The following is a 21,359-nucleotide window of genomic DNA, read 5'->3' as shown; positions in this document are numbered from 1 at the left end:
TAGCACTTCTGCCTCACAGCACTGGGGTCATGAGTTTGATCCCGACCATGGCCTTATCTGTGTGGAGTTTGTATGGTTTGAGTGGGTTTCCTCCAGGTGCTCCGGTTTCCTCCTATACTCCAAAAACATACTGGTAGGTTAATTGGCTGCTATGAAAATTGACCCTAGTCTCTCTGTCTGTGTATATTAGGGAATTTAGACTGTAAGCTCCAATGGGACAATGACTGATGTGAGTGAGTTCTCTGTACAGCGCTGCGGAATTAGTGGCGCTATATAAATAACTGATGATGATGATGATGATGATCTATCTACTGCCACCAGTAATTACTTAAGTGCAAAATGCTCCATGACTGCAACTCATAACAACAGTTTTGGGAGGTTAACTGATAAGGGTGTGAAGCCCATTTAAATAAAAGTTTGTGACCTATACTTTCCAGGACACCGGCCCTTCTGCGTCAGTTGACCTATTGCCAGGCCAGGCCTGCTCGTAATGAATAATGAATTATATAAAAATCCATGTTGTAAGAAAGCCACACAATCAGGTGAAATAGTCTGCCTATGAGATTGTCTTACTGAGAGGTAGATTAAACCAAGACAGTCTGTTTTGTTATTCGAGGAAATACATATGGACATGAGCCTGGACCCATTACTGAGAGGAAATTTCAAAAGAAAAGTTGAAGCGATAGATTCTGGTGTGAATTGATCAGAATTACTTTATTGTATATCACTGTGGTCCATTCTGAGACAGTACACTGGCATGGTACAATACAACATAGGGAGGGTCTCTCTCTCCCTTACCTCTCCTGTACAGAGGCAGATAGAATTGTAAGTGACAAATCCGGATATTGTATTACACAGATGGAAGTAAAGTAACAAGACTGACATTTTGCCAGTTAGGCAGTATGTTAACAAAAACATCCACTAATATAAACAAACTTACATCTAAGCATTATTTTAAAACTTCTTCATTTAAGTTAAATGAAATCAACTTAATCGATAGACCTATTTAAAAATATATATATGCAGAATGCTTTTATGAATTTGGGAAAGCTACATTGAGACCTCCCTGCCCAGCTTCAATTCCAAATCGCCACAGGTATAAGTAGTGGTATGGTCTTAGAGTGGTGGCTGAATCCCTATTTCTCCCCATAGAAACTTTACAGGTATTTTGTTTTCCTACCTCTCCCCCTGGGCATACTGTGCTTTCATATCTTATTTGGAGCATGCATAGTTTAGGGGAAAAAACTTTTGTGTATTAGTTACCATAATAGGAAGATGTTATATTGTTCAACATTGTTTTTATTGGATTGAATGAACAGTCTTAAATGTTCTGTGTGTATTCACTTGTATTGGATTTGTATCACATTTTTACTGCTTCAATAAAACATATATTAAAAAAATACAGAAGGCAATTTTTCCAATTGATCTGCTGGTAATTCTTTTTTGTTGTGTCTACAAGCAGCTCTTTAAGCCCATGTTTCTCTCTCCAAAAGCATACCATCTGACCTTCTACAATACCCCTCCCAAAAAAAATTGTAACTGACAGAATTGCAATGTGTTAATAGCAATATGGTATGTGATCCTCAACTACCAGAACTACTTCAGATTTCCACCGTTAACAGCCCCCTTTCCAATGAACTAGATGTGTTTCACAGTATTCAGCTGCCAACAGGTCTGAGGCTCAAGTTGTAGTAACTGTTGATCACACTATTGCTAATGGAGTGTACAGAGCATGGAAGGAGGTAGTGACCAAACTTGATGGTAACAGAACAATCCAAACAACCTGAGAACCGGACAGACAAGGGTTAATGCAATTGAATACAAGAACCCAGGGTCAAGGCAGAAAGTGGCTAACACAGTTTCATTAATTCAGTCCAAGGTTGGGGCAGGCAGAGATATATGCAGATCCGTTTAACACGCCAAGGTCAGGAGCAGAGGAAGACAGCAATTTCATTTAACAGGCCAGGGTCAAGTCAGGCAGATATAAATGTAGATCCGTTAAGCAAGCCAAGTTCTTGAGCGGGAGAAGGCAGCAATTCCATTAAACAATACGGGTTAAACACTAAGAGACAGAATCAGGTCAGGATGCAAGGCACATTAGATCAAGCAGGAGCTGTCACCAGCATTGGTGTGAAACAGGAAAGGTGTTTATAAAGCCAGAGGAACCAATGAGAGTTTCAGAGGTAATTAGCTGCACAAGTGCAGAAAACTAATTTGAGAGCAACAAGACAGCTGATGCTGCCCACCAACAGACTGAGAGCCAGCAAACAAGGGGTGTACACTGGTTGCCACTTACATGGTAACCAATTAGAATCGATGTACCGCCAGCTGCTGTCTGATAGGAAGACACTGTCGCTAAGCAACCAGATTGGCGTGCAGCGGTGAACATTCTGTTTCAAAATAATAGAGACATCAGCTGAGATCAGTGCACCGCCTGCTGCCGCCTGACAGGGAGAGAACGCCGGCTGCTGTCGCCAGGCAACTGATCTGACGTGCAACATCGGCAACCATATTAATTAACACTATACCACTTGCAAATTGTCCAACTCGTATTTTATCTTCTTCAATTCAAGTCCAGCTGAGCTTAGGGCTGGTAGGCTCAGATGACTGATGAATCATAATCTAATTGATGCAAATAAACATGACATTTCTATGATGCTTTTGTCACTTGTTTGTCAAAAGATGTTCAACAGGGTCGACTGGAAATATTTATGTTTGGTCCTAAACACTTTATACACAATCTATGGCCGAATTGCAGCCTTCGACCTTTTGTCTTCTGGCTTCTCTATAACAGGTGGAGCTAGACAGGAAGGCCTTCAGTCACCTCGCCATTGAATCTCTTGTAACCCACATCAGACTTAGCCCATCCTTACTCCAGTGGTGTAGTTGTGTGTTTAATTTAGCTTTTCTCTGGGTGAGATACTCTCAGGATGTCGTACTATATTATTAACATTTATATATAGCACCAGCAAATTCCATAGAGCTTTACAATTGGGAACAATTACAGTAATAAAACAATACTGGGTATCACAGACAGACAGGTAAGAGGTTCCTGCTTGCAAGTATACAAATCTATGGGACAATGTGAGTTTGATACAAGGGTAAGTGCAGCATATTGCATATTGGTCCAGTCAGATTGCAAAGGTAAAAAGTGCTCAGTGGGCTATATGATACAGTCACACAGCAATGTTTGTCTGGGGCTAGAGGGTTGATCGAGTATAGAAAGACACATCCTATCCGGGTACAACAGGGTGTTAACAGTGGCGGAATTTGCACCATCATTGGTAGAAGTCCTGGAAAAAGTGGAGGCAAGTGGGCAGTATTGGTACCAGCTCCCTTCATATACCTTACACCTGGAGTCTGGCCCTAAGATCCAAGGTGTTATATCTGCCATTTTTTGCCCATGTGGTAACATACAGTTTGGACTGCTGAAAGCACCTAGGACATCGGATCTAGCTGCTGAGCTGGGTGGATGTCCCGGTGGGTTGTGACTGGAGGGTTTGATATATAGACCCCATAGTCCTCTAATCTTCAAACCTTCAAGCGTTCTCTGAAAACTCACCACTTCAGACAAGCTTATAATATTCCCCAACCAGCATCTTAATCTCCCTAGGTTACCCTATTACCATCCTCTACACAGCTAACACAAGACAACAACCTTCTAACCAACATTGCTGTGTGACTGATCACACAACCCACTCAATACTTTTACCTTTGCATTCTAGCTGGTCCATTGTGCAATATGATGTAGCACATGCCCTTGTGTTCAAACTCCCATTGTCCCATAGATTGTAAACTTGCGAGCAGGGCCCTCTTACCTCTTTGTCTATATGTATTACTCAGTATTGTTTTATTAATGTTTGTTCCCAATTGTAAAATGCTATGGAATATTGATGATGATAATGATGATAGTCTCCCAGAAGGGGAGGGAATTTGCCCCCTTTATGTAAGTTCCTTTTTGACCATCATGTTAGATTCACCCTCATGTACCCTGTAAGGCTACGCATTTCTAACAATGTCCAAACTTACATCTTTACTGAGAGCCAGATAATTTATCATGGTATGAGTACACCTGATAATCTGCCACAGAGGTCATTTGGATGTAGTTGCACTATATATGGTTGTTCATTATGTTTTAGTTGTTAGTTTTTTCATTCTCCCATTCTGGCAAAATGGGGGCATGATTAGTGATCAGGTGTAAGGGAGGCAAATATGCTTTGTCCCAAACTTAGTTTTTATTTCAGTATGATTTATTCGGTGGTAGTCAGCATATCGATGCTGACTACCTCGATAAGACTCACCCCGACATGAGGACTCCGAAGGGCTCCTTCCCAAGCATCAGCGATGACGACTCCTCTTCAAAGCGACTTCGCCCAATCACGATCAAGTAAGAAGCCGGCTCCAATTCATGACGTCATTCACCACAGCGAAAATTTATTAACTGTTTATTTTTTTTCACGATATACTTGGTATTCACAAAATGTTTATGGGAAATATTACTATGTCACTGTTTTCTTTTTTATGTTTATAAGGTTATGCATATTTCTTAATTGTGTTTGGTTGCTTTATTTGTTTTACTTTATGGGCGGGTACCTGGGTGTGGTTGGATTCTATGCTATTTCTTTACTTGCCCTTTTACCATTAGTTGAAGGGTGCGTGCATATTTTTATTACTTTAATGTCTTTTATATTATCAGTTTCCATCTTTACTATGGCTAGTGTGTCATCCATACCTAATTCCGCTCAGCAGGTCTCACCGGGCTTCCGGGTGGTTTCCTGGAATGTGGCAGGCTTGAATACACCTATAAAATGGAGTAATATGGTGTCTCATTTAAAATCTTTATCTCCTAATATAGCTTTTCTCCAGCAAACCCACTGGAACCGTGCTCAGGGAATGTTTTTGAAGGCCATGTGGATACTTGAACGATACTCGGCACCTTATGTTACTGAAAATAGAGGGGTAGCGGTAAGATTCCATAAGCGGTTATATTATACAATTGAAAGTTCATTATTTGATCCGGAGGGTTGATACCTTTTATTACAGGTTGTTATAAATGGTGAGAATTTCACTTTACTTAATATATGTTCCTAACCGCCAGTATTTCTAGTATTTCACAATAGTTGAAACATATTGATATTTGTAATTTGATTCTTGGTGGGGATTTCTATATGATAAATAAACTGACATCGGATAAATCTAACCTTATTCCTGGTTGCCAATGGGGCAGCTTCCATTTATTGAAATCACATCATGCTTTGTGAGACCCTTGGAGGATACATAATCCCTTGAATAAATCTTATTTCTTTTACTCCCAATTGCACAACACTATATCTAGGATTGTTATATTTTAGTGTCTAATTATATTTTTCCCTGTGTCACATCGACACAAACTTCATAGTATTATGATATCAGATCACGCCTGTTTCTCTTCAGATTACTTTTCGTACCCCACACGTCTTACACAAGTTGTGGCGATTCCCCTCCTATCGGAACATTTCACAGAGTATCTTAATAGTAAATGGTTAGATTTCACTTATGATAATATAGCGGGCTGGGGGGACTCTATCCTATTCTGGGCAACCTCAAAAGCAGTTATGAGAGGCCACATAATTGCTTATTTGGCTAAATAAAAGGAAGGATATACAATCTAAATATAATTCCTTACATACTGCTATGAAACTTGCATTTGATACTTACCCTCTGCCCATCTACAAAACAATTTAGATCTTTACAGATTTTCTTTTAGCTAATGCCTAAACTAGTGTAGATTACACCAGAAATACATTTTATAGGTGAAGAATAAAGCGGGAAAATTGTTGGGTAATAAGGTACGGAGTAGATGTGATCACGTTCTTCTTATTAAAGATTTACAGACTAATGCTCGCTTTTATGCTACTTCAGATATATTGTCAGGCCTATTATGAAAAGCATTATACAGCCTGCCCTGTTAATCCAGCATTAAATCATAAGATTCTAAATGGAACCTTCCCAGGTTCACTAATGTCCAGGGAGCTCTACTGAATTCTGGTATTACAGAACAGGAAGTGGACAAGGTAATAAAATCTTTAGCTTCTAACAAGTCTCCTGGTCCTGATGGCTATAGTGGGGTGTGGGGTGTTGGGTGTGTGAGCAGGGGGGCAGTGGGGGGGGGGGTGTATTATAACTTACTACAACATAACCTGGTTCCTTTCATGACTTCCTTGCTCCAGAAATTGCACAAGGATTATTTATGTTTCCCAAAGTTTATGAAGCTCATACTATTTTTATTCCTAAACTGGGGAAGCGCTTAGCCTCATCCTATAGGCCTATCACTTTAATTTAGTTTTTAAAATATTAGCCAAAGTTATGGCTAAGAGACTGCAGACTTTCTTGCCGGGTTTGTTTACTTCACATCATATTGGTTTTACCTATTATATTCAGTTAAAGGTGTTAGATCTGCTATAGCGGCAATAATTGCGGCACAGGCCTTGAAAAAGAAGATCTGTGATGTTTTATTGATCCTTGACGCTAAAAAGGCTTTTGATACGGTGTCATGGACACATCTTCAGCTGGTCTTTGGGACTAGGGCCTTTGGACAGGAATCTTCTGTTTATTAGTTTTACTTATAATAATCAGATAACTTCCATTTTTTTTATTAATGGACAGCTTAGCTCTCCTATAACCATGACCCAGGGCATTAGACAGAGTTGCCCTTTATAGCCACTTTGGTTTAATTTGACATTGGATCTCGTCCTTCGCATTTTTCAATCTTATACTTGTCGGGAATTCAAATCGGTCGCCACGAGATTAGAGTAGTTGCTTTTGCGGATCATTTATTATTTCTATCTGATCCGCACCTTATGTTGCCATTACTACTACAAAAAAAAAATTGATGAATATGGTGCAGTGTCTGTTTTTATGATTAACCAATCCAAATCGATAGCGATGTCCATCTGGACTGTGCCAATATGATTAAAATGATTGTATTTCCCAAACTTTTATACCTGTTGCAAATGCTGCCTATTTTATTATCATTATCAGTAGATGAACGGCTATTGAATAAGGACTTTAGATCAGGGGTGTCCAACCTTTTAGCTTCCCTCGGCCTCATTGGAAGACGACGAGTTGGTTTGGGCCGCACATAAGATACACTAACAATAACGATAGCTGATCATCCAAAAAAACATAGAAAACATAGTTAACACACACATATATATATATATATATATATATATATGAGAAACAAAGTGTGATATATATATATATATATATATATATCACTTTTTTTCAAATCCCCCTATACTTACCTTTCAATCGCCTTGTTCAAAAAAATCCTCTCTAGTTATTATACTATAATCACTTTTTGTATTGTTTCGATTCAATATCATTTAAGCCAGGCATTGTATATCAGGGTGCCCTGACCAGGCCTGTGGTACCTGACATATACACCACTGTGACCTGTTTTGATCACCACTATGTTAGTTAAGGGATAACAACTTATAATGGGCCAAAGAGAATAATATATAATGCCCCCTTAGTAATACAAGTAGAAGTATGTAGCAGGGAGATAAGGTCCATGATGCTCCAGGACCAGGTGACTTTTATTCACTTGTCAGCATCCCTTGAAATAATAAAAAAAATCCCCCTTAACTTACCTTTTAATCGGCTTGTTCTCCTGTCCTCTTCTCTTCTCCAATTCTGTGCTGCTGATTGTTCTTCTCACGCGGGTGTCTCCTCTGTGCTGCGCTCCGCAATGGATGTTGGGCGTGATGACATCACGCCCGACATTCACTGCGATCGCCGCACGGAGGAGGAGACAAGGCAGGGAGCTGGAGTAGCTGATGTGACCGCAAGGTAAGTAGTTTATTTTCTTTTTTTTCCATTAAGAGCGCTGCCCCCTTGCCACAACCAAAACTCCTTCTGGGCCACATTTACAGGCGTGCTGGGCCGCGGGTTGGACAACCCTGCTTTAGATATTGTATTTGGCAATCAAAACAGCCCAGAAAAGATCTCTTTAAGCTTCAGCAGAATACATTAAGTTGGGGCATTAACTTTCCTAACTTATTATACAGCTATGCAGGGACATTACATTATATAAAGGATTGGCTACATGCCGGTAATATCTGTGTCAATTATTACTTGGAGCAATGGTTTCTGTCAGATGTCCACTTGACAGTCTTTCTTTATTTTCAAACACACAAACTTTCTGAAGATATTCCGGATAACCCACTTTTGATGACCACTTGGAAGTCTTTGCATTTCATGCAGTATAAATTCACCTGTATTTACTTTTTTGTTTTTTGTTACATAATCCCAAATTTCAATCTGGCCAGGCCTCCATGGTATTACTTGCTTCAAGTTGTTGGTCACTGCTCCTTCATAGACATCCCTTACGTGACCACTGATCTTGGATACATTTGAATTGTCACATACGTACATATTTGCAAATTTCCAGGCTAGACATTACATACATACTGTATTGTATTTTCTATCTTCTGTTGATTGAAGCCATAACCTGGATTTGCTGCTGGATAGACCCCTCTTGAGAAGGAAGGTCATAGACACATGAAAAAAAAAAACCAAAACTGAGATCTGTTGATTTTGCCAGGATACATTCAGGAATTTCTCATTGGCTAATGGTATTTAATAATTTTTCTATAGCATTAATTCTTAAGCCATTGTTATTCTCTTCTTACTCTGTCATCTAGTCTGTATAGAGAAATGTTTTAGTATATTTTTCATTGGTGGTACTTGTCTCCACACCATAAGTTTATTATAAGCCTTACTGACTAGTAGCTGCCATAAGTGTCCTGTCGGTGATGTATCTTTGTATGTGGGAGTGTCTGTACATCAAACTATTCTGGAGGTAGGTGTATAAATTTGCGTCCGATACCTTATTAAATATTTGTCATCCTTTGATTCGAGTGAGCCGTACTAGGTATTACCCCCAAGTCATAAAATGACTTGCGAGCTGGGTCTTCTCACCTCTGTCGGTTTTACCCAGTTTGTTTATTCGTTTATTGTAAAGCGCTACGGAATATGTTGGCGCTATACAAATAAATGATGGTAGAAGTAAACTATTGTTAGTATTTGCAGCAGCTAGATAAAGCATTCTACAGGTGTGGATAACATGAGGTCCACTTATGCCAAGAGATTAATGATCCTTGTTGATGAAAGCACTACGATCTGAATCAAGCAGTTTAACCTTAACGTAGTTCTATGGAGCCGTCTGCAATATGAGCTCTGTCCAAGTCACGTTCAATTCCATTGATCTAGCCTTGACCTTGTCTGGTAGTTCACTAGAGTATGTTGAGCAGTGAACAGTGGATACGGGATACACTAGGAATAGTTTGGAGCTTAGGAAGTGTCACCTAAAACAGAGACTGAGCCAATAGTGGACCAAGCCCAAATTTGTCAAATCAGCTTGTGCCCAGTGTGGAACTGTCCGATGAACAAAACACCAGTACCCAGAACATGTGAATAGGAACTATGTCCAGAGATGAAGGGTCATTAGCATGGAGTGTGAACCACGGGATGCTGGGGAATTAGGACAGCTGCTATAGGGGACAGTGTAGAAGACGAGTGAATGATGTTACATGATGAGCTGATACTCCATGTCTTGGGGATAATCAGTTAAATTTTATTGCAACGAGTAAGCTTGTGGTGAAGGCGGGTTTTTAGCAAGAGATTGTCTAGTGCCTAGAATTACACCAACTGTGGTGTGAATTGTACAGATGCACCAATATATGGTCAACCTGGTTTTCAAAGTTGCATAAACCACTATTTCTGCATATTAACCCACAGAGCCCCAGGATGTAAGGAGACCAAGCTAGTCCCCAGATACACACCAGGGGCCCGATTCATTAAGGATCTTAACTTAAGAAGTTTCTTATTTCAGTCTCCTGGACAAAACCATGTTACAATGCAAGGGGTGCAAATTAGTATTCTGTTTTGCACATAAGGTAAATACTGTTTTTTCATGTAGCACACAAATATCAAACTTTAAATTTCAGTGTACAAATAAGCTATCAAGTATTTGTGTGTTGCATTGTAACATGGTTTTGTCCAGAAGTAAAATACTGAGTGTTTTTTCATGTAAGGGGTGCAAATTAGTATTCTGTTTTGCACATGAGACTGAAATAAGAAGTTTCTAAAGTTAAGATCCTTCATGAATCAGGCCGCAGCTCCACAATCTCTTCAGTTGAATACGTGATGTCATTTTTCAGCAATATATTTTGCCCACCAAATATGAACATATTTGGGCAAGTAACCATTATTTTTGTACACAATATAGTCAGGGCTAGATAATGGCAGTGTATAGATGGGGCCAACGGCTGTCTAAAAATGGATATGCAACCATGATTTTGTAACTTACAAGCTTAAGTTCAACAATAAACAATGTATTTAATGCATCTGGAGCAATGCGTTACAAATTTTTATTTGTAACCAATTTATTTTGTGGCACAATTACACACAGGGTTATTTTTAATTTTGGGAGACAAAAGGGTCAGATTATCACACACCACACCCCCATACGGATAGGACCTTACATACTGAATGACTGACACAGTAAACGAGATAACAGGACCATAACTTTTATTATGAAATACGACCATACAAAAAAAATCTTTATAACCATCTACAAATTGGGATAAACTTTATAGACAGTTGTGTTTTTGCCACAATACATTTCTTAGTTTAATTAGACCTTACATTTATTTTGTCCAAGAAACATGCACATTAAATTCTCTAAATACATTACATACATTTCATTGCAGCCCACAAAATGATAGTTGAAAGCACTTCACTTCAGTGGATTTACTAAAAACAAATTAACCCGGATGACTGGCCTCCCACGGGCAATGTCAGGGCCAAATAGTGGTAACTACACATCCCAAGAAAACTATTGCAAGGAAAACAAAAATTCATATGGGACAGAGTCTGCATCAATCTCTGGATTCTCAGCAAGCAATTAAGTGGGAACATTTTCTAAACTATGCAATATACTTGTCCGTCATCTAGAAAGGTCCCTTTGTATAATTCCTGCTGTTTCATATGTGACAAACATTCTGCCTCTGCTCACTAGACTGCCCTCTACAGTCAGTTCTAAACAAACCGGTTCACCAAATACTATATATGTTGCTGCATATTTTTATGTGAAAAAATAAAAGCAAAATATAACGCGTTAGTCAGGGATTGGGTAACTTTTTTCGGGGGCCACCAATCCATTACCAATTTGGCCACATAGGTTGGTCAAGCTGAATGATTAGCTAGCAAAAGGCCCCATGATTTGTGCATAGCAGATAACTGATCACATCAATGTCTCCAGCTTACTATATTATCAGACTTGCCTGAACTGATCAGACCTTCCAGATCCGTTCTTTACAGCACTTCTCCCAGTTGAGGCAGCTGCTTCCCACATAACAGCGTCTCCACTGGTCCACCTAAGTTTAGCTGTCCTTGCTCTGAACATTAAGCAGCAGCGATTTACAACTGTGTACGACTTAATTCTGGCAATTTAGTTACATTATTTATGCCTAAGCAATGAGATGAGATTTTGCTACCATTCTATTAAGAAACTACTGCATTTAATCTGCCCTTTTTTTTGTTTGTATTCAAGTGTTCAAGTTTAAAGTGCGCTTTCTAATCCTGCAAATCCATCTTTAAGTAGTTTTATTCCCAAAATTGCCACCAAATACAATTCTGTGTGCTTTATTCAGCGGCCACCTGGGAATGGCAGACTAAATCAGTTATTTTGTACATACATATATCTCAATTTACCGAATCATACAGAAGGTTAAACATAGATATTTTTTAGTATTATATACTTAGAACTTCAAAGTTTGTTTAAACTCATTTTTTTTTATCAGGCCAGGTGCAGTTTCATTCCTTTGTTACCCGCGTAGGACTGTAGAAACTGGTACTATAAATGTGTGCTGCAATGAAACTTTACCAAGGAAGCTATAAGACTGACCACCCCAGCAAGGATGGGGAGGCAGAAAAAAAAAAAAAGCTAACTTGGACTATATGACCATTAACATACCAGGTCACACAGAACCGGTATGGTAAAATCATTAAAAGTGATTAAAAACCATGAACAACTTTTCACATTCAAAACAAAAAAAAAAAAAAAGAAGTACAAAAACAGGCAGAAAAATAGTAAAATATTTATCGACGAGAATTCTTCCTAGTAACTACAAAGACCCGTAAGGTCCTATCAGTATTTTGACAAGCACAGAAAAGCATTTAATTCTCTGCATGTGTAAACATTTTATTCAGATATTTTCTGTTTTTTTGCAGTTTATGCAATAGAGCAGTTATTAAATCGTTGATTAATGTCAAAGACATAGCTCAAAACATAAATCAAACCACTCTTCGATCACAAACTGTTCTAGCAGTGTTTAGACCTGCAGTGAATGTACATGAAAAATATATTTATTGTAGTTCACATTGATGTCTGTTAACTATCAAGCATTATATAATACAGTGAAATGACACATGTGCGGTTATTTGAACATGGGGCAGTATTGTGGTGAAAACATACCAACAGTAATCCAAATGGACAACTTAGGCGATCAGTAGGTAACATATTGGACTGCTCCCCACTCATCATACCGATACTATACTTTGATTCAGAGGATTGCGAGAACTGTACAAAATAAGTAATCTAAAGATCTGTCTAGAGGCTTCACTACTGTCGCACTGCAGAACAAATCCCAATTTCACTAGTGCCGACACAAATTAAATCATTGCTCTGTGGCAAAACCAAAGAGCTCAGAGAGTGAGCCACCTGGGAGACCGTTTACCACTATGTCCGTTTTACAGCACAAAAGGTTTTGGGCTTTTTTTTTTTTTCTTCAAAATAATCCAAACATTACAACTCTCAAATATTATATACATGTTAAACCTTTATAAAGCCGTTAGATGCTCAGTGAGCCTTTATGACTGGGTCTCTTTCCTTTGCCAAAGCAGATGAGCTGGTAAAAAAATAAAGTCACACTGAGCACCCGACTTCATAACCCGAACGGTTAAGGAAGCGCAACTCAAACTTCCGCTATTGAAGCAGGGTAAATTCATAGCACAGAATTCAGCTTATCGGGCGGTAAAGAGAAAGTTAGATTGACACTAGCCCTGAAAAACAAATGGAGGTCTTCGTTGTGCAACGGCCATTGGGTGCCTGCAGGATTATTGCATTTATTTTTACATTAAAAAAAAAAAAAAAGTTGGGAGATTAAAGCGCTAATTCATACCTAAGCAGTCTTATAATGATCACAAGCAATTCTCAAAATATATACACCTAATATATATATTATAAAGGTAATGTAACAAACATACAGTGTTTGACAAAAGCTAATATGATAGGAGTGCGTCATGTGAGCATTCGCACTCACAGGTATAAATCCGCTTTATGTTGCCAGCACACAAATTTTTATTTTTTTAAGCATTTTTAATTTTAGATAGTTTTATTTTCTTTGTCTTTTTTTCTTAAACTAAAAAGGCTACTTAGGACATTGAAAAAGGTTTAGAAATTCAAATGATGGTGTAAAAAAACAAAAACAAAAAAAAAAAAAAAAAAAAAGCACTTGCATCAAAAACATTGAGAGAAAGCATTTATAGAATTGACAGCCAGTCTTGTACAAGTGTGGCAACCCTGTTATTCTGTAGACAGAGTGGAGCCCTTGTTTAATGAATCAAATAAAATACACATGGAAGAGAAAAAAAAAAAAAAAAAAAAGTCACCCGCTGTATTAACACTTTTGGTGCAGCAGTGGAAAGGACAAGAAGTTCGAAAATAAAGTTTTATTTATATATAACTTTCTTAAACTTGGCTGTTTGCACTATGTATTCTTGATAAGTCAAACATTCCGAAAAGGTGAGTCGGTTACCGCTTGAACAGGGAAAGATACCGTTTACAGGTATAAATAGAAGTTGCTTCCTTTAGATGATGTGATGAGATGTATTTTTGAATGGCTGATCTCATCTTGGGGAATTAAAGAGTTTGCACATTGTCCGTCTGCCTAGTTCCTGGTGAATGTATTGACTTTTCCATTAAAGTTCAAGTTTAGGATGCTCAAGGGCAGACTATGGTTTCCATGGCTCCATTCAGACCAAATTCTTGTCTCGTCAAGTTTAGAAATAAAGGTAAAACCAGGGGCTTCCTGCTTAGCAAGGTGACGATCTACAATTAATCTGGTCATGAAGAACCTATTGTAAAGAGCAAAAACAAAATCTGAATATAAAAGAATTTATCACACGAGAATATACAGAAGCAGCAAAACACCACTTATTGCCTTTTCTTCATTGGGGCTGGTTTTCAATAAGGAATTCATAGGACCTGAATCTTTTAAAACCCCTATATTTTACAGGTTTTCCTTTCTTTCTATTCCAACAGAAATATTTAGTGAAATCTATTTGTGGATAAGCTGTCAACAAATGTGGTTAAAGCTCACTATTGAGTATCTATATCTATCTACATAATTAATTTAATCACCCCAGTGCCCTTCTGACAATGTAATAAGCTTTGGGTGTGGTCTAGTGGCCAGGGGGTTGGGTACTTGTCCCCGGCTACGAGTAGACCGACAAGGACTTACCCGGCTTAAGGCAGAAGGTGCCAATGAAATGAAGATGTAAACAGCGAAGCTTTGAAATTGCTACTTGCCAGCATTGCGATGTACACAAGCTGGCGCACAGTCATGTGACTTTTTGGGACTGTACTATTATTAGGGGTGTTAAATGAGTAATGCAGGGAGCTGCAGAATGTAAAATATTTTCCATCAACCCTTCTACTTTGTATATTTGTAGTCTCCCTGCACTGCTCATTTAACACCCCTAATAGTAGTGTCCCAGAAAGTCACATGACTGTGCGCCAGCTTGTGTATTCATTGCAATGCTGGCAGGTAGCGATTTCAAAGCTTCACTGTTAACATCTTTCATTGGCACCTTCTGCCTTCTTAAGTCGGGTAAATCCTTGTCGGTGTAGTGGTAGTCGAGTTAGTGACTACCACTAGGTAGAGGCACTGGAAGCAGGTGGTATCATACTCTGCCCCTCTCTGTAAATGCCCTCATTGGCTCCCCATTGTCTCAAATATTACGTTTAAACTGCTCACCCTCACCTATAGTGCTCTTACCAACTCTCCCCCCTTCATACAACCAGGGCCATCTTAACATTATGGGCCACCGGGCAAAGCAGTGCACCAGGGCCCCTAGATATAGATATATAGATGTATAGAGATACAGATATAGATATAGAGAGATCGAGATAGATGTACTTGCTCAGTGATCCTTGTAGGTTTTTTTTGCAGGTTTTTCTCTTTTGCAGGACTATTTATTCTCATTAAAAGCAGTGCCTATGGGGCCCCTTTGCCCGTGGGGCCCCCGGGCAGCTGCCCATCGTGCCCAATGGAAAAGATGGCCCTGCATACAACTACCTCATCTCTTAAACCTCCCATGCACTCCATGAGCTTCATCATTTCACCACATTCACTCTGCCCCATTTGGACCTACTGGCTCCCATTACAGCCTCCCTATAGATTGTAAGCTCTCATGGGCAGGGGGTCCTCTCCTCCTGTCTCCCTCCTATGTAGTTCTGTCTGAAGCCGAATCCTCCACTACCTCGTGCTATTTATGGATCGTCTTGAGATAACATTAAGACATTATGCTTAGTTGTTTTCAAGTCACTGTTACCTGCATCCTTCATAAAACTTATTGCACTCAAATTTCATATGTTACATCACTGTCAAGCACTATATAATCTGTAGTGCCCAATGATAATGACTGGGCCTGAAGGTTAAAAATCATGACTGAGCAGTCAGACAGCTCTCAGCCTGCTCACAATATATTAAAAAGGTCACATACATTGTTTTATATCAGGCAAGAATGGGGATGTTTGGGAACCTTTAAAATGACCAAGTCACTGGCCGATCCAATTTGTCGCCTGGAAACCCCCCCTTCCCCCCATACTGTTTGATTGTATGAATAAAGCTAGCTGCCGACTGATGCCCCAGAATGCTGTGCGTGTGGGCTGGCATTCTAGTATGTCAATCAAATACTTAGAGAGGAAGCGTGTTCATACTTCCTGTGAGCAGCATGGGAGCGGAGCACATGCAGAACGTCCTGGTAAGTGGAGAGGAGGGTATAGCATAACATGGTGTGTTGCATGGTTGGGGGAGTGTTGTATGGATGTGCCGTATGCAGATTTATTTATTTTTGTCAACTCAAATTAAGCAGAATTATGCTACTATGTCACTTTCTAGCCGTTAGCATTGTGTATGTGTATTAAATCATAATGACTTTTTGCAGAGTAAATGTTAAAATCCCTGGCTGTGTGCAGTTCTGACACTTCATTATCATTCATGTTATATAAGCCATGTAAGAAGCATTTAAAATAATGTAAAATTTAATAGGAAAGCAAAGCCAAAACGCAGTATATATTTCATGACGTTACCATTTTTGTTTTAAAAAAATTAATGGCAGTCTTTCCTAGGAGATTGTGTACATTATATATTGTACGATGAAAAGAATATATTTTTTCACAGTACATTGAACCTTTGGTACCAAATAATTCCCAGCCTAGTTTATATCCATAGCATGTATTTTAGAGAGGGACAAAGTTATTTCATGTTGCCTAGCTATCCTTTTTAGGCTATTAAGAGGGTGTGCAAATCTCGCAAACGTGCGATAAAAAAATGTTTCAAAAGTAATTTATCTCTCATTGACAAGTAGGAACAGGCAGATTGCTTCATTGTAATAGGATTGGTCACCTGCTTATATGTATTTTATGCACTCGAGCCAAGAACACCCTAGATCTTTGCTTGGTTAAGACTGCACGATTGTGTAATTTTTGAGGCATTTTGACAAAACTTGAAGTCCTTCTACCCTATTGATAATTTAGGTAAATGTAGGACCATCCTTTGGGCAATTTAATTTTCTAGTTACCGTTAGCACTTTCTAAGGCTATTGTGACAAGCTGCAAAAATACTTGACTGCAACTTAAGGAAACACAACCTGCGTGACAAGCCAGTAATCCGCATAGATTATAATGGTCAGGGTAATGCAGAGATTAAATGCTACATTACTTTTAGCTACAATGGTGTCTTGTTTCCCGTGTGACACTATCCTAATGGTGGGCGGACACAGTGGGTTCTGACAATCGAGCAACAGGGTCATTCAACTGGGCAACACACATTGGTGGCTAAACTGGACAAGGCGTAACCATTCATCTCTTGTTTCATCATTGTGGCCTTTTTTAAGGTAACTGCTCACCGGCCAATAGTGGCAATATTAAGACAGCAGTCTCTACCATGCCTCGAATACACACACGGAAAAGTTTTTTTGGGATGGGCGCTACAAATTGTATATTTGGAACACCTCCCCTCTCTCCCTCTAAGAATCTTGCGCTTGCCTCTGGAAGTCTGCACCCTTTGGCAAGTTTGTTAATAAATAAGCCATATGCAGAATTAATGTTTCCACTAATCTTGATGCAAAAGGTCGAAATTAGCGGTATCTGTCTTGGATGTAGACCTACACAATGTACAATACTTGTCACACAGCTAGGTCTGGTACATTAGAAGGCACCTCAGACAGAATGGATAGGCACACCTCTAGTAATGAGACAAGTTCCTCAGTCTTCAGGACTATAGCTGCACACAGCAAGAAACCCACTGTGTAATCTTTCAGCGATGGGTCCATGTAGTAAGGTCATCGTTGCAGAGCTTTGTGAACCAAGAAACGCGTGGTGCCGTTCAATGTGGTAACACACAGAAGATCTGAATAAGTCATTTTACATACCTCCTCCACACAAGCACCGTAAAGACCTCTAAATGCACACCCATTCTTTTGGGTGGGTGATCAGTGTCCTGGCCTGGTCACTTACTGGGAGAAGACCCTCTTCTGGGGAGTACTACGACAAAATAATGGAACACTGTTAAATGCTAGTTCATTGGTCACACAAATATTCCATGTTCACAAGGTAATGTTTGTTTCTACACAGTCTCCTCTTTCAGAGCAACACAATTCATGGCCTTTCAGTGCATATAAGTTTACTTGTCATGTATAGGTAGTGTCTGTATAATGACACACACAGTAAATACAGACAATTCTGGCCAACCGAAAAGACTTCCACAATAAAACAACCAGTCACAATATGTACTGAACACTCCGGGGGGGAACCAAAACACAGGAATTTCATGTGGGGAACTACACATTTCCAAGGTGTAACTGGTTTTACATTGTCTGTATCTTAAAACACATTTATGCACTTAGTGGGGTGACTTTGTTAACAGAAGCAATGAGATATTTCTAAGCAACAACTACATAACAAAGGCTCCTAGCCTTTACTTGTTTGCTGTTCAATAATATTCATTTATCATTCAGCATGCCATCCTCCCAGAACAATCAACCAAACATTGCTGCAGGATTCAGGGAGTTATCCTGTAGCCGTTGTATGACCACAAGTAGTTTAGCTCTTACAACAGTTACACATAGACACTTGATACTGCAAAAGGTTGCGGGAAGTAGAGTTCTCCAGACAAACGGAGTCTAGTAAATCTCTGTGAAGGACATACCTGATAACCTTGGAAGAAGTTCAGGATCTCTTTCATACCAGAGTTATACGCCAGCCCCTGCATGCGTACCACTGTGGCTCCGTTGTGAGGAGGGATGGTGCTGGTGCTAGCTGGAGCTGGGAAGAACCCAAGATTGCTCGGAGAACCCGGAGGGCTGTACAGTAGAGAATATATAAAATGGCAACATTAATCATAAAACAACGCTAAAGTAAACAATTTCTGTTTATTCAAATAAAGTCTAAGACCAGAACAGTCTACTCCTTTCTGAGACAGAACATACTGATGCACTGACTAATCGCTTTCTTCTACAATTTCACCAACCTTTTTAATAAAGCGCTGTCAATGCTAGAGCAAACTATGAAAACGCTGCCTGCTTCAGGATCATTGATTCTGGTGCCTGAACTACTTTGCTGTTCACACAGGCAGCAGTGTACCCTATAGGTCATACAGGAATCCAGGAAAATCATGCCATGTGTTTCGCTCCTACTCGTGGATCACACTGCTCCAGTCATCAGCAATAGCATATAGGCACTGGGGCCAATAAACCTGATGGCAGCAGCGTTTTCAGAGTGGTCCGATGGCGTTGGGTCCAAACAGTGAGCAAAGGCTAGTCTGAACGAGCCCTTGATTGTAAAAGGTAATAAGCTCACCTTACTTACTGGAAACTGTATGTACACTCAGGAGAGCAATTTCAGCATTACAAGTAACCAGTCTTGCTGAATATATTGGTGTTATACAAATAAAGGAATTCCCACTGTAGTCCATGTAAAGTACTAAACTGGACTTTATCATACAGAGGTTTCATTGCTGTACATAGTGATTCAAGACTGAACTAGCCTCAATTGCAGTATGTGTGGATCCACAATGGCCAATCAACCCTAGGTGCCTTCATAAGAGTGTCTCATTTGCCTCAGCAATTTTCTGGTGATGCGTAATACACTACTTTTGGGACAAAATTGCAAGATACCCTCTAGTGTGGCAGGAATGAGGTGGAGGGGATTTCTTCTATTTCTTTGATTTGGCCAAAGTGACTTAAGGTGGCTAAACAAACCGTGAAACTGCAGTATATATGACCCACAAATTAGCTTGATGCTCCATAACGGTCCTGTAAAAATTTGGAATGTTGGAGGAAACCCATGCAAGCACAGGGAGAATCTACCAACTCCACACAGACAGGGCCCTGTTTGGAATCAAACCTATGTTTCCAGTGTTATGAGGCAGCATTGCTAGCCACGGACCATTACCTAGTACCACTTATTTTCTACGAAAACAGTTGTACTAGGCGATTAAGTTAAAATTGGCATTACTTGACTTTGTCTTGTTTGGCTTCCCCTTATCCCAGCTTGATCACATGATAAACTATGGGTACAGTTAAAGTGGCCAGTCAACCAAAGAGTGAGCCAAGGGACAGGGTTACTAAAGGGTTAATAGCCACCAAGGCTGTAGCTATGGCTGGGCAAGGGGCAGCCACCTAGGACGCAAAATATGGAGGGGCGCAGGGAATATTTTACATTAATTCGTTTAAAACCGAGGGTCATCACATTTCCATCTTCCCCGGACGCCAACATTTCTAGTTACAGCTCTGATCAGCGCTATTGTTCCAGACAAAAACAAAAATTATGGCAGTATTCCAATTAAGAATCACCTATTCAGCTGGAAGACTGTATCCGGAATGTATGACTGACATCTAAAACAAGAAATTAGATTTCATAACTAAATTTTAAAGAGGCAATTTCTTAAGCAGTATTTCATCTGTTCAATACAAAAGTTAAAGAAAACTGGTTCATATAAAATAGAATATAAATAAATACCACTTTGCCCCCAGCATACGATTTATAAACAGTTGAAAAATGTTATTAAAAAAAAAAAAAAAAAAAGTGTCATGTTGTCAGGTTTGTTCAAATGGCATAGTGGGAGCCATTCAAAATAATTCACTATTCATGATCCACAATTATACATATTCCAGGACGATTGACAATGGACAGAAAACATGCAACTCCACTATAAATATAAATCTCTAACCCCATTAATCAGGAAGTTACATTTAGGAACTATTTGGATTGTTGAATCTATAAAAGATTAGGGGTATGGTCCAAATGAAAATATTCAAGCCACTTCTGTTTCTTTGTTTTTGTCTTACCCTGCTGTATGATGGTTGTCTCCTTTTTAAAACGGCGTCTCATTTTCTATACACTCCCCACCCCCACCTCAATAGTGAAGGTGGTAGGATCTGCTGGGATCTGGTACGCAGACACGCTCCGTATCAGATTCCACCTAAATTTCAGGGAGACTCCCCGAAATTTAGGAATTGCCATACTTTTCTGGAGAGCAGACGAGTGTGGACAAATATAAATTAGTGCTTTAAGACATTAGTGGTCCCAGGGCAAGGATAATATCAATTACCTAAAAGAAAGTTGCATAAATGTTTTCAGCCTATGCAAATTAATGGCAATAGCATCAAACGCACACCTTTCAGGGGAAGTAAAGGTGCAGAGTGTTCCCAGATTGAAACTTACTCTACAAGTCTACTGGGCCACTCCTAAGAAGCTTGGAAAACATACAACAATGCAAGCACAGCAATGTCTCCTGCGTAGGTAACATTCTTCTAACTCTACAGAGGCTGAAAACCTAACACAGAAGAGAAGCCTGACCTTGCACACAACTATTTTCACTCCAGGGCAACTCTCTGGCAGGTTGAGAGATTTCTGCTCATTATAGAAGCTTTTACTGCAAGAAATTTACTGCTGCTCACTCACCCATTAACCACTCACTGCCGCCCCATGCCCTTGAATTTAAATCTACAGTCTGCCTCCCTTA

General features: G+C 39.5%; 1 protein-coding gene across 5 annotated transcripts in view; it reads right to left on the bottom strand.

Moving 5' to 3' along the window:
* Window positions 1–10,558: 10,558 nt before the first annotated feature.
* The window catches only part of ESRP1 (epithelial splicing regulatory protein 1), a 46,838-nt gene continuing 36,037 nt past the window's right edge, over window positions 10,559–21,359 (bottom strand). For 3 of the 5 annotated variants that reach the window (XM_075213815.1, XM_075213812.1, XM_075213814.1), the window contains exons 14-17: window positions 20,188–20,229; window positions 18,543–18,696; window positions 17,767–17,878; window positions 10,559–14,184 (exon numbers count right to left, since the gene is read on the bottom strand). In XM_075213815.1, the coding sequence (XP_075069916.1) occupies window positions 17,795–17,878; window positions 18,543–18,696; window positions 20,188–20,229 (280 nt within the window). In that variant the 3' untranslated portion in view covers window positions 10,559–14,184; window positions 17,767–17,794. The remainder of the gene's footprint in view (window positions 14,185–17,766; window positions 17,879–18,542; window positions 18,697–20,187; window positions 20,230–21,359) is intronic. The other 2 variants (XM_075213817.1, XM_075213816.1) reach the window with 1 other exon arrangement.

Source organism: Mixophyes fleayi, chromosome 5 (assembly GCF_038048845.1).
Source record: "Mixophyes fleayi isolate aMixFle1 chromosome 5, aMixFle1.hap1, whole genome shotgun sequence".
NCBI classification, from domain to species: Eukaryota; Metazoa; Chordata; class Amphibia; order Anura; family Limnodynastidae; genus Mixophyes; species Mixophyes fleayi.
The sequence above is the reverse complement of the archived record's forward strand: the minus strand, read 5'-3'. Positions and strand labels throughout refer to the sequence as shown.